Consider the following 14372-nt stretch of genomic DNA (forward strand, 5'->3'; position numbering starts at 1 on the left):
CTTGGGAGAAACAGGACTGGGGCAGAGAGTAAGTGGGAGGAGGGAGGGATGGATGGATGGTAGGGTATAGGAAGGGAGTAAAAGGAAGGACACCTGGAAGGCCTGTCTGGGGCAAAGTGCCTGCAACAACAAGACCGCCTCGCCGCTGCTTTCTGTCTGAGGAGAGGAAAATAAAGGAACGAGGGAGACAGAGGGGAAAGGAGGAGAAACACAAAGAAGGGGGGGCCTTTGGAGCCGCATCAAGAATTTGCCTTTTAAGGGGTACAGTCTCACTCGTCCAGGCCTCGTGAGCTCTGGCACGGCGGCCAAAAAACACTCTAGGGAGAAGAAATAAACAACAGCAGAGAGGTCGGCAAGGAGGAGAAACTTGAGCGACGCCCATGTTTCTTACACTTTTAGCAATATTAAACATCCACAGGGCCTCTTTGTGCTTGAAATCCCCCTCCGTTATTCAGGCAGAAATCATCAAAAACAAAAGACAAGGATGCCTCTGACATTCCTTGATACAACTTCTGGCATCCTTTGTAATATGTTAGGTGCACGCATTCTGGGGTGAAAGAGAGCTTGTTTCACTCTCGCATCATGGTAAACAATGGGGAGGCTCGGGCCAGCGAAGGGCTCGGCCCGCTCTGAATCACTGGTTTGCCCAGAATCCCAACAGCTGCCCTCACTGTTTGGTTTTCTTGAATTGTTTTCTGGACAATACCAACAATGTGTAAGCCCGAGCTAAAAGGAGACTCTGCCTGTGTCTGGGGGTGTGTGTGTGTGTGTGTGTGTGTGTGTGTGTGGGGGGGGGGGGGGGGGGGGGGCAGGAAACCGCTTAGAAGGAGAGGTGGGTGGGGGTGAGAACAGAGAGGTAATTGTATATGTAAGAGTGAGGCAACCCCAGTGGAGAGGTGGGAGAGGGAGGAGAGGGAGAGAGAGAGAGAGGAGGAAAGGGGAAAGATGTGTGTTCTCGGGATGGGAGGACTGGGGGAGAGGAAGAGGAGCAACAAGAGGGGGAGAGTGAGAGAAAAGGGCGAAGACGCAAAAGGAGAAGGAGAGCGACGCGGGATCCTCAAGCGTTGACATTCTCGAGTCGAGGGTCATGTGCCTGCGTCCCGGGGGATGTAGTGAGTGCAATCGACTGAACAACAAAAAAAGAGAGAGAAAAAGTAAAGTAGGGAGCTTAAGTGTGTGAAACAAAGAAAGCACACTGAGAGACGGGGAGGCGGAGGCAGAAAAAATGAGGAGTCCACATGTGACTGCAGCAGGACGGAGTTGGAGAGAGAGGTGTTTTTCAAAGTGTGTGTAGAAAAAGAGAAGGGTGGTGGGTGACCGAGAGCGTGTATCCTTCCCTCTGTCCCTGCAGCGGGGCTGAACGAGAGCCAGGAAAAGGGGGACGGACCTCCCTGTCCTCCAACTCCAGCTGACAAAAACAGCTGCCCTGGAGCTGGAGCCTGCTTAGAGGACAGAGAGGAGGAGGGAAAAAAGGGTCCAGAGTCCAGGACCCCTGTCCATCTACATGGGTTGCGTCCTGAGTTCGGACTGGTGCGGGGAGGACGAGGCACAACAACTGGTGGCGGTTAGAAGCTCGTCCCTGAAGAGAAGGAGCCTGGAGAGGAGCGAGAGTGGCAGGATGAGGCTGACGAAGGTCAGTGTGCATGCGGTGTTCACGTGAGTGTGTGATGGCATTCTAGATAAACATGTCCACAATGATTGGGCGTTTGTAGTCAGTGCTGTTGGACATCGCATGGCACAGGGTGCTATTTGTTGATCAAAGGTACATTTAAGGGAAAATAGATGAGTCTGTTTACAGGTGTTGAGTACTAGTGCACATGTGTTTTGCACTCGGTCAGAGCAAGTGACGCAGTATATTGAGCAACTGTGATTGAAAGATACGGGGTGTAAACAAACACAGGACTTTGAGCCGGGAGACCGCTGTTCGTGTCCCGTGTTAAACCAAATATAATTGGTGACTTTATGTTTTTTTGCATAACATTGTTACGTTTGTTATGCAACATTACATAAGGAAGTCCACTACGTTTATTGGTTGGTTGGTTGTTTATTTATGGTAGTTACGTTTTGACTGTTGTTACGTTATATTTTAACACAATCCTTTTTCTAACTTCAACCTAGCAGTTTTGTTGCCTAAACCCAACCAATCGTTTCACGTTAACCACGTGGCATTGTGCGTTTTTGCGAACGTGATGTGAGGCTGATTTGAAACGTATTTTTGAAACGCTTTTTTTAGTTCAGAAATGTCGACAATCAACTTATCCTGTTATTGGCAGATACAGTTGTGGTCAAAAGTTTACATACACTTGTAAAGAACATAATGTCATGGCTCTCTTGAGTTTCCAGTTATTTCTACAACTCTGATTTTTCTCTGATAGAGTGATTGGAACAGATACTTCTTTGTCACAAAAAACATTCATGAAGTTTGGTTCTTTCATGACTTTATTATGGGTTAACAGAAAAAGTGATCAAATCTGCTGGGTCAAAAATATACATACAGCAGTGCTAATATTTGGTTACATGTCCCTTGGCCATTTTCACTTCAATTGGGCGCTTTTGGTAGCCATCCACAAGCTTCTGGCAAGCTTCTCGTTGAATCTTTGACCACTCCTCTTGACAGAATTGGTGCAGTTCAGTTAAATTTGATGGCTTTCTGACATGGACTTGTTTCTTCAGCATTGTCCACATGTTCTCAATGGGATTTAAGTCAGGACTTTGGGAAGGCCATTCTAAAACCCTAATTCTAGCCTGATTTAGCCATTCCATTACCACTTTTGATGTGCGTTTGGGGTCATTGTCCTGTTGGAACACCCAACTGCGCCCAAGACCCAACCTTCGGGCTGATGATTTTAGGTTATCTTGAAGAATTTGAAGGTAATCCTCCTTCTTCATTATCCCATTTACTCTCTGTAAAGCACCAGTTCCATTGGCAGCAAAACAGCCCCACAGCATAATACTACCACCACCGTGCTTGACGGTAGGCATGGTGTTCTTGGGGTTAAAGGCCTCACCTTTTCTCCTCCAAACATATTGCTGGGCATTGTGGCCAAACAGCTCGATTTTTGTTTCGTCTGACCACAGAACTTTCCTCCAGAAGGTCTTATCTTTGTCCATGTGATCAGCAGCAAACTTCAGTCGAGCCTTAAGGTGCCACTTTTGGAGCAAGGGCTTCCTTCTTGCACGGCAGCCTCTCAGTCCATGGAGATGCAAAACACGCTTGACTGTGGACACTGACACCTGTGTTCCAGCAGCTTCTAATTCTTGGCAGATCTGCTTTTTGGTGGTTCTCCGTTGACTCTTCACCCTCCTGACCAATTTTCTCTCAGCAGCAGGTGATAGCTTGCGTTTTCTTCCTGATCGTGGCAGTGACAAAACAGTGCCATGCACTTTATACTTACAAACAATAGTTTGCACTGTTGCTCTTGGGACCTGCAGCTGCTTTGAAATGGCTCCAAGTGACTTTCCTGACTTGTTCAAGTCAATGATTCGCTTTTTCAGATCCATGCTGAGCTCCTTTGACTTTCCCATTGTAGCGTTTGTGGCCGTTTGTATCCAATGAGCCCTATTTAAATGGCCTCAGAGAAGTCACCAGCTGTAATCACTCATAATCACTCACAAGAAGTTAAGAGGCCATGCTATGAAGCTCATTTCATTGACACAACTTTCTAAGTCACCAAAATTGCTAATTCATGTTGCTGTATGTATATTTTTGACCCAGCAGATTTTGTCACTTTTTCTGTTAACCCATAATAAAGTCATGAAAGAACCAAACTTCATGAATGTTTTTGTGACAAAGAAGTATCTGTTCCAATCACTCTATCAGAGAAAAATCTGAGTTGTAGAAATAACTGGAAACTCAAGAGAGCCATGACATTATGTTCTTTACAAGTGTATGTAAACTTTTGACCACAACTGTATGTCCAATGCCAAAAAATGTTCTGCCGACTAGGTCGGAATCTGATAAAAGAAAAAAGTGAGGATGTGGAGCAGCTTGAGGCTAGCAGCTAGAAGCTACATCAGTCGCTACTAGCATAATAAATTTGCGACCAAACTTTTTAGCAAGCTAATTGTGGGTAATGTAGGCGACAAGTTTTAACAAGGAATAAGAATACGTGGAATAAAAAAAGACTATATCGCTGGCTGTGCTGCATAGATTGAGATACTTTTGTGAAACTGCCGATTGTAAATCCAACCAATGCTAAATCAGTGGAGTTCTCTTTTGATACAATTTTGAAGTCAATCCAATAATATTTAATAATGTGTTTTGTTTTTTGAAAAATATGTTTTATTTGAATTGATAATCATTCAGATCTCCAAGAATACATGTTTGGGGCAAACATTTTGAATTCCCCAGCCATAGATTTTTAATTTTATGGCATTCTCACAGAAGGTGAAGTAATGACGCTTCAGTTCACAACGTACCCCTTGTTAACAGATGAGCAGGTTTGTTTGAGTATTGTGAATCGCCTTAGTTGATTTTATTTTGAAACCAAAATGATGCTTCGCATTTTCATGGAGCCAAAATTAAGTGGGAATCAGTAGTGAAGAACTGGGTATGTCTGGGTATATTTACGTTACATATGCCTCATGGACATGTGCGGGACATCTGAAGTTTTAAAAGTTTATCCCCTTACAAGGAGTGTGTGTGTTTTGTACGACCCTTTGATTTACAAGACGATGCGGATGACGACGGCGTCTCCGAGCTGAGCTCACATCTGTGCAGACAATGGCACTGTTGTGGCGGTCTTCGGCATCTGCTGAGGAATTACCGCCGTGTAAACAGAGGCATGCTAGCTGGCCAGAGTCATCGTAAAATTAACATCAGCCACCAAGAGGACATTGCGATCCTTGACCTCAGGTCCACCAGTTTACATCACATGGAATCACATACGGACACATGAGTCTCTGTGGCTTTCGCATCCAGATGTGTGAATTATCTAAATGTGTTTGCGTGCATTTTTCTAAACATGTGCGTGCGTGCATGCTCTGTTGCACCACACCACAGTCCCAGTGGCTCCATATCACATGCCGAGCAGCGTGGGAATGTGGAGCCCTCTGGACAACGTCATCCCGCCGTGACTGACCCCCGCTACAGGGGTGTGGGAACCAGTCGGATCCCACCGATCATCCTAGAGGAGTAGACGTCTTCTCACCTATTTATGCTCATTTGTTTTTATTGACTAGTGCTTTTCCACCTTTTCTTTATGACTTTTTGGTTGTTTTCCGTGGAGCTGCAGACAATCGTAGTTGTGACACCAGAATGTGACTTGACTTAAATTTCTATGTCTGGGTATACGCCATAAACACACATAACTCATGCCAAGTACTTGCTGGAAACACTTGGCAACAGAAATGATCCACACGCTGCTCTCAGTGTGATTACATAATGTTATGATGTTATATCAGGAACACAGGAAAGGGATGTTTTTTTATCTTTGGACTTTTTCTATCGGACATTATTATTTTCTTTTTGTTTATCATCTCGAGTTGTTGTGCGTAAGAGCTGTATATATATTTGCAGTTTGCAGGGTGGGGTCCAAACACATCCTCCAGTGTCATTAATTTTTTTCGCCAGCAATATTATTATTTTTTTTCACCGCCTCACCGTCCAATGCTTCTTGGACTGCTGTTGACGGAGAGTAGCTGAGCATCAATAAACAACTTTCTAAAAATGGGTTCCTGAAATAAACAGTTTCTGGTGGTTGGACACAATAGTTCATATGGTTCTCTTTGAAAAATAAAGCGCCAATCCGTGTCGAATTATGCAGTTTTTGTTTGTGTTTGTTATGATCACAAACAGATCACTTTGGCATTGAAAGTTAAGTATGAATACCTTCCCCCACGTCACGGCCAAGTATGGCTCAAGTCTGAGAGTCACTAACGGAATCACTCGGAAGTTGAATTATAATATGAAACATACTCTCACACTGCCTCCATTGCTGTGGAATGGCAGGGTGTTTTTAGCCACGCTAGCAGATAACATTGTCAGTCGATCCACCACTTTGGTCCATACTAAAATATCAACTAAAGAATGGATTGCTATGATATTCAGTAGATATGTCCTCATAACTTTGGTGATCCAAAGACTTTTCCTATCGTGCAACCGTAAAGTTGACATTTTTGGTTTTGACTGAAATACCCATTGGATGGATTGTCATGAAATGTGTTTAGTGCTAACTAGCAAACGTTACCTTGCTTACACACTAAAACTTGGTTAACGTGGTATCATGCATGCTAAACATTCGGCGTGTTAGCGTCGTCACTGCAAGTACGTTAGCATGCTGGCGTTAGCATTTAGCGCAAAGCATTACTGTTTCCGAGCACAGCCTCACAGAGTCGTTAACGCGGCTGTAGAGTCTCATGTCTCGTTCTCGTCACATCTCGACTCCCACTTGACTCAACTGACTTTTGGTGACAGGGCCTTTTTCCATATTTAGTTTTTCACTGCGATTAGTAGTATGCTGGTCACCACAGTGACGTTGAGTTAAGCTGCCGTGACATCATCTTCAACGCTACGCTCGCTTAAATCCTTTTCATCAGAGGAACGTCTGCGCTTGGTCAATCGTACGGCGTAGTTTTTACGGGCTGCCATGTTGTAAACTCGGGGTCAAGCGATTAAAAAAGTTGGGGCCGCTATTGACGGTAGCTTGCCTATTTAGAAATGGCGTGTTTGTGTGGGAAGTCTCGTGTCGCGCAAGTATGATTCTGTCTGACCAGTGGGACAGAGATGGCACCAGAAAAAAGACCAGGTACTATGATCCACAATTTTTGCTAATGGAAAACCAATAAACAGGAAGTCGAGTCGGGTTGAGTTGTGCCTTACCAGGTGGTGGAAGTGTGGCTTTAGTCTTAAGTTCAGGGGTGATATGTTGATTTGTTTTTCTGTAAAGTTATACTGCTTTTGTTCTTAACTCTACAGGAAGTGTTATGGCTTCTAACATTGCTTATTTATTATGCTAATGATCTACAAGTTTAAGTTCATTCTACTCTTTCAAACACACTGTTTGTACCACTGGGAATACTACAGTAAAATTTCACAATCCCACTAGTTATGTTGTTGGCTCTAGAAATACTGGCGTTGTGACAGTGGTTTTTGTGTGTATTTGTTCAGCTTCCCTGTAATTTCTCATGAGCAACAAAGTTTAGATTGGCCGTGACCAATACTGAGGCCTTGAGCCACAGGCATTCACTACAAACACACACCCAACACAGGAAGGAGCACTGACCGGTTAGGGTTAAATATAGACCCCCCCCCCAAAAAAAGCATTTAGAGTGAATAGAATAGAAATAAAGGTAGTTCTCACACTAAAAAACAGATGAATTCCTATGTAAACTCCGGACTCGGCGGGTGGTTGACTAGATTGAAAACAATGATCAGACCACAAATTGAGCAGGATTTTTGAAGGAATGCTTGTTGTTATGTGTAGCGGGCGAGCAGATGAAAGCTGATCAAGAGAAAAGGGAAAGACATAAACCATTTCCTCTCTCAGTAAGTCTGGGGAAGAAAAAAAAAAACAAATCCCAGCACCGCTCCTAAAAGCAACACCTCGCAGCAAACTATGCACGAGATATTTTCTTCTCATACTTTCAAAAATGACTTGACGTTTGCCCCAGTTTTGAGAAATGTCTTTTGGGCCTACAGAAAGGATTTTTGTTGACCTCATTGGCACAAACTGTGACGTCAGCATCTCGCCCATTGCTTTTCTCGCTCTCTCGCTCCTTCAACAGCTGCACCTTATCAGTGTTTGGCGTAGCGCTGTCCCACACGATCCTTCGTCGAGCCACGCGGCCCCCCCTTTTTTCTAGCCTCCTCCTCCCCTCATTTCCTCTCGCCCCGACTCCCACTCCGTCCACCTCTTTCTCATTTATCTCCATGCGTGATCCAAGTCCTTCCACTTCCCAAATTCTCTGTTCTAGACACCTGGCATCCCAGCGATTACCGACACCGAGCGCCTTGCTTCATGACCTCGACCGCGGCCTTTCAGCCTTTTAGCTCCAAGCACAGAGGAAGCTTGATTCCGGATTCGCTCCGTGTTTCTGCAAAAGCATCCCCCCCTCTTTCCTCATCTCCATCTTTCTTCCAACACGACCCTCCCCCACTTTACTCATTCCAATCCCAAGTACCGGTTTCCTGTCTCTCTGTATTTTTTCATGTGGCCTCCATGGCCCTCCCCATTACCTTCTCCCACCTTGCTACTTTGCTTCTTAATCCATCCCTGCCCCCTCTTCCAACACTCTCCTCTTTATCCCCCTCCCCTCACCCTGTAACAATCCAAAAGAAAAGGGAGCATAAGAATTCCAGAAACAATCCACACCAATCAGTCTTCCTTTTTTTCTGTCATGAGCCGGAAATTCTCAGGTTATGAGCGAAAAGGAATGGACTGCATTACTGCACGTGTTGTTTGAGGGGGATGGTGGGGGGGGGTCGCCGCATACGCCGTGACTTACAGTCATGTTTCACATGTGCCGTATCTGCACGTCGATCCAACACATATGGAGGCGACTAGGGGATCGAGACAACAGACAGAAGTAATGTTCTGTGCATTAGCGAGTCTGAAGCCGGGGAATATCACGGGCTAACAAACAAAAAGTCTCAACGGGAATGAACGTCCACGCACACACATGGGCCTATGTGGAGTGTAAACACAGCCGTTAGCAGTTAGCATGTACAGAAAGGTTGGCAAGGATGCAAAGATTTATATCATCATTCTCAGACTGGTTTTGCCTTTGAAAAAAAAAAGCTAAGTTGCTTTATTAGTGTTTTCAAGCTAATTTCCAACATCTATCACTGCATTAATAGATGTTTGTAGGTGAGGAAGGAGTTGAACATTTTCTGCCGACACTCACGAGATACAGAGAAGTTTAAACTGTCAAGACCATACCTAACCTGGTGCATTTCTCTTATTCCACCACTTGGTGCTGCTACTAGCACACTAGTCACTACACAGCAGCATCCACGCAAATGTTGATCAAGGCACATCTGTGTGTGTGTGTGTGTGTGTGTGTGTGTTGGGGGGCTTGATGTGAGAGAACAGGGGTGCTGACAGCATCCGAGATGAGGGAGGGAATTTTGAACAAGGATTCCCAACCATTAGTTAGCAGGGTTTTCCGGGGTCAGATTGTAGAGTAGATCAGGTCGGGTTTATTTGAAAAAAACAACAACTGGTAGCAGTGCAAATACAATGCTTACCAGAATATGGTAATAATACAAATGTGTACACATTTAAAGGTAGGGTTGGTAATCTTTTTCAAATCCATTTTGTTATATTTGTTGGAATTTTCTTTACATCCTGACAGCGATCAATAAATCAAATGCTCTGACAAAATAAAATAAAAATAATCTGGTATCTGCGGCCATCGCAGGACTGTAGTAAACCCAACCATGATGTAGATGGTTTATAGCCTGGCGTTAGCATTTTATTTCATAAAAATCATAAAAGTGGTGTTCTCTTTGAAAATGCATCTTGCTGAACAAAACGTGTAAGTATCATACATTTGTGTTTGCCACAGGGCTTTTTTTCCAACATAATCCAAAATCAAAAGGAAAAATCCCATTGGCTTTTTTGTCGAGGGAACCAGTGTGATGCTAACTTCAGGCGTGGGCCTACAAAAACACATCCCTGCGGGACTCTATAGCCATGTTGGTTGTTTACGTTCGTTATGGTAATTTTGCTGCTAGCTACCTTCATTGGAAAAGAGTTGGTGACTCTGGGCTGGGTTTTACATATAGACTGTATATAACAAGTGGACGTAGTCATTGAGATGTCACCCATTGCTTTATGGACTGCCGTTTTGAAGTCTTGAGTTCAACAAGTTTACTGCCACCAACCTTGGATCACAGCCATGTTTTTTTTTACAACCAATGAACAAAAGTTACCATATTTAGAATGCGGAGGTGTGACATAGAGACGTATACATCTCTGGTAGCGGCAGTGACCTGTCAATCCCAATAAGCCCCGCCCTAAAGCATACTCTGCTTTATGGTGTATTTGACTCTAAGTGGACCATAATTTACTAAATGAACATCATGCTGTATTAAAGAAGACTTGAAACTAGAGATTGAGACCATAAACTCATGTTTACAATGTTTACTGAGGTAATAAATCAAATGAGAAGTAGAGTCATTTTCTCATAGACTCATAGACAGTGGATTCTTTTTATATTGAATACTCTCGCTAGTTTATCAAGATTACCTACCCTAGCATTAATGACTATAAATAACACCTGGTTTAAAATCAATACAAATGAAGACATGTGGAACAGGATGGGGTGGGGGGGACGTCGGGCAAAAAAAAAAGTTGAGAACCACTGAGTTAGAGTGTCTTGACTAAAACATCTTTCGTTCAGACTGGATTAAGTTCACGCACTATTTGTTGACATGAACATGTCTGTTAGGCATGTAATAATGGTGGTGTTATACTGTAGGAGGAGAGGAGGAGGCCCCGGAGCACACAAAGTCCGTAATTTAACAAACGCCTCAATATGTGTGTGTGTGAGTGTCTGTGAGCTGGATACATGTTTGTTTACATGCTAAGGCCTATTTTATGACCAAGTCACACCCAGATCCACTACCACAGTTTTGACCTTGTTATGAAGGAAAAGGGGTTGATTCTGTGGTTAACAGTTATTTATATTTGTATTTTTTGAACTTCTTATGACCATAATATTGCATGGCCACATCATTCATAAATTACTACCACTTTGGCACTTCATCACTTGTTTCTGTCTGTCTGAAACTTTGTGTTGTATCACTGTTGCCCAGTTCTCTCTTGAGAATACAACACCTGGCGTTTTAATGTGATCACCTGTATAAATAAAGTTTCAATTAAAAAAAATACTGTAAAGGTATGTGATATGATGTGGAAAAATAAATAAATACTATGAAGCGGGATGATCAGATAATGACCTAAATCTCACCAGAGTTTTTTTTTCCAGGGAATATCATAGTTTAATTCAGCCAATCCAGATCCAGTATCCTACGCTCCCCTCCAGAAAGCGGCCAATCAGGTGGGAGGGGGCTTGAAATCCCAGTAATTGTACTCCACACATGCTTTTTCAGCTGCGCTCAGCTCCGCCCAGCAGCCCCTGTACGGAGGGGCTGGACCGGGGCAAAAGAAAACAAGTTATCCCAGTGGCGGGCCATGTTATTGAGGGTCTCCTCTGAGAATGAGGGGCAGCTCTTGAAAACCAGGGGATATGATTAGCGGCAAAATGAACAAGGTAAGACCGTACAGTCTGTAAGTCCGCGGAGAGAGAAAGTGAGGGTCCGGTCGAGTTCCAGCTACCTAAAAGTCAGCATGGAGGAGTTTTGGATGTCCGTGAGATGCTGAGTGTTCATGTGTTGGCTGGGCAGTAGCGCTCTCGGGTGAATGTGTCTCCTTGTTGCCGTTTTGCCCCGTATGAGCTGTCTGCTTGCTGGTTATTTTTCGGAGGCGGCTCCATTATGAGAAAATAGTTCGAGCTTGTTCAATAGAGAGATTTAATGTGACCTGACGGTGTGTTTATTTACGCTACATTCTCTTTTTGATAACCCCGTGTTGTAGAAGGCTATGCTTATTAATGTGTTGGCTGTTATTTTACTGCAAACATTTTGAAAAAACGTGGTGACTAAAGTGGACTTGTTCTCTGAGACGTCGCACTTTATTAAACTGACACAGACGTGTTCTGAATAGAGTCATATGATGCGTCTAGCGCCCCCTCCACGAGCCCCTCAGTTACGTCAGCGCCGGTCAGTTATTGTTAATGTCGCAAAGTCATGTTGGGGAGGGGGGGGGGGCGCGCATGTTTCTTATGAGCGCGTGTGTGCGAGCAAGTTTTTAACTGAAAATGACTAGGATTTTTTTTTTTTTTTTGCAGGTAGAAAACGTATGTTTAAGCTGAAAGCAGCCAATCTTAAAGTTTTTGGAATAACTTTACTCGTTAAGTAAAGAGCTCTTCACCTTGTTTCTCTTACGCACACTGCTAATTAACCATTTTGTAGTGCGATGGGAAAAACAGGTGCCCAGATAGTTGAGTTACACAGCAATTTTGGTCAAAAAAGTAGTGCCTTGTCAAAGAAAATGCAGACTCAAGTTACACAAGCGCGTGTAATGCACAATTTCCATAAGACCACAACAAGAGCACGAGTTCACTAAAAGGATGCTTTCAACAAGCACATGTTTTCATTGTTGTGTGCATGATCACACTTTACTGTAGGTGCGTGTATGTACGCATGGCTGCACTGATTAATGCCTGTTAATGGCGGTTCGCACGCCTCTCAATTAGTGTTGGCTCCGTATCAGAATCCCTTGTCAGAGTTCCCGTCCTGCTTTTGTGACACGAGGAAAGCGGCTACGCATTAACAACAAGATAACATTGTCCAACCTCTCCAAGCTTTCCTCTGCCGATAACGGTGTGGTCATTAGCACTTTTTTCTCCTGCGTGGACCGTATGTAATGTGGATAAGCGGTGGTCAGTCGGCGCTCTGATCGGATTGAAAAAGGAGCTTGTATTTTTTTTTTTTTTTAAGAATTATACATTTTTCTTGGGAAAACCTGGGCAACAACAAACACTGTTGCCTTGGAGCAAAACACGGGAGTGCTCCACTGGAGTAAGCAGCAGCACAATACTGATGTTGTACCCCCAGTCGGTATTTCATATTTGTAATTATTGGGTGTAACTGAGAGGTTTGATGGTCCAGAAATGGCCAATGATGGCAGGGTTTACTTGTTCACTGCCAAGCTGAGAGGCTGAAACAGAGTCTGGTTCACATTCCCTCGTGCCGGATGCAGCTACGCTGAGTTCCAATCTACAGTGGCGGCCATCCAGTCTCACCTGGAAAAATCCTGCAGGAATAAAACAGAATGGTTCCAAGTGATTCGCGTTTTAGTCCAGCAGGAGCAGCTACAGGTTTCCTTGAAACAGAACTTCTGCGAGTCAGTCGTGGTCAGAAAAGTGGAGCCGATACTTTAGTTCCTCAAAACTTGCATTCTCTCTACTGACCATCAGGGGGTGACTCATCTGGTTGCAAAAATAAGTCAGATTGTATAGAAGTCTATGAGAAAATGACTCTTGATTTATTACCTCAGTAAACATTGTGAACATGAGTTTATGGTCTCAGTCTCTAGTTTCAAGTCTTCTTCAATACAGCATGATGTTCATTTAGTAAACTATGATCCATTTAGAGCCAAATAGACCATAAAGCAGAGTATGCTTTAGGGCGGGGCTACCTTGTGATTGACAGGTCTCTACCACAGCAGCTTGGTGTTGTCTGTGTATTTGTCTTACAATTCTAACCCTTTTTAAAGTGTGTCTTTTAAAGTTTATTGTAACATTTTGGTCACCTAAAAAAGATTCTCATTCAGTTGTACTTGCTCCACCCTCTGTATCACTTCTGGTTGGAATAAAACAAGATGGCGACATCCAAAAACTAATATGACAAAATGCGAAACTCTTGGCTTCAAAACTGTATTCCACAAACCAGTGGGTGACATCACGGTGACTAAGTCCACTTCTTATAAACAGTCTATGGTCTGAGGCTGCATCCTGATCAAATCTGGTCCTAATTAACCAACACTTAATCATCACCCCTGGATCCACTTACTGACACCCCTTTACAATACATGGGTAGCATTTTGAGGGAGAACAGATGTTGTGTTCTGCCAGTAAATATCAACAACTGCAGCGGAATGTGCTGCTGGAGCAATAAGGCCATCGTGCGTGTGCACTTTCCTATCCAACAGTGGACTTCGGCCTCACTACACATTCACCAACAGGGGACTCCTTAGCCAACATTTGGAAGTCCCCGGTTGGTCATGCTTTAAATCATGCTAAAATGATGTTTAAAATCCTCTGGAGATTTAAAAAAAAAAAATGTAGTCAAGAGGAGACGTGTGTCTGTGTCTGTGTGTGTGTGTGTGTGTGTGTGTGTGTGTGTGTGTGTGTGTGTGTGTGTGTGTGTGTGTGTGTGTGTGTGTGTGTGTGTCTAAGATTTAGACACACACACACAGTCTCCTCTTGACTACATTTTTTTTAGACTTTAGACTTAGACTCTAAGTCCATGCTCAGGATTTTAACAACTCACAACCTCCAAACTCCAAACCTGGAGTTAGAGACCAGTGAAACCAAGACTCTCTTGGACCAGGTAGAGTATGTGACCAATGAGCTCCACAGAGAGAGAGACAGTAGAGACAGCAGCAGACAGAGACTTGCCAGAGAGAGAGGGCCAAGGGTCATGGGCAGTACACCCGGAGCATCCAGCTTGACCAACAACTGGAGGAAATGCAACGACAGTTGGCTCATCAGAATAACATTTCCTTAACCTTGTTCACAATTTAGTATTCATGAGGAAGCATCCAGACCTTTTTTCCCAAAAGTCTATAGATCATTTACAAACC

The 14372-nt window shown here is 43.8% G+C and overlaps 1 protein-coding gene across 7 annotated transcripts in view; it reads left to right on the forward strand.

The window, feature by feature from the left end:
* Nucleotides 1-878: 878 nt before the first annotated feature.
* tns2a (tensin 2a) overlaps nucleotides 879-14372 on the forward strand; it is a 52833-nt gene continuing 39339 nt past the window's right edge. For 6 of the 7 annotated variants that reach the window (XM_068732657.1, XM_068732662.1, XM_068732659.1 and 3 more), the window contains exon 1: nucleotides 879-1633. In XM_068732657.1, the coding sequence (XP_068588758.1) occupies nucleotides 1505-1633 (129 nt within the window). In that variant the 5' untranslated portion in view covers nucleotides 879-1504. Of the gene's footprint in view, nucleotides 1634-11106; nucleotides 11218-14372 lie in introns of those variants that run through there. The other variant, XM_068732664.1, reaches the window with a different exon arrangement.

Source organism: Cebidichthys violaceus, unplaced genomic scaffold, assembly GCF_023349555.1.
Source record: "Cebidichthys violaceus isolate CVI_PGR_0920_01 unplaced genomic scaffold, fCebVio1.0.p SCAF_6, whole genome shotgun sequence".
Lineage (NCBI taxonomy): Eukaryota > Metazoa > Chordata > Actinopteri > Perciformes > Stichaeidae > Cebidichthys > Cebidichthys violaceus.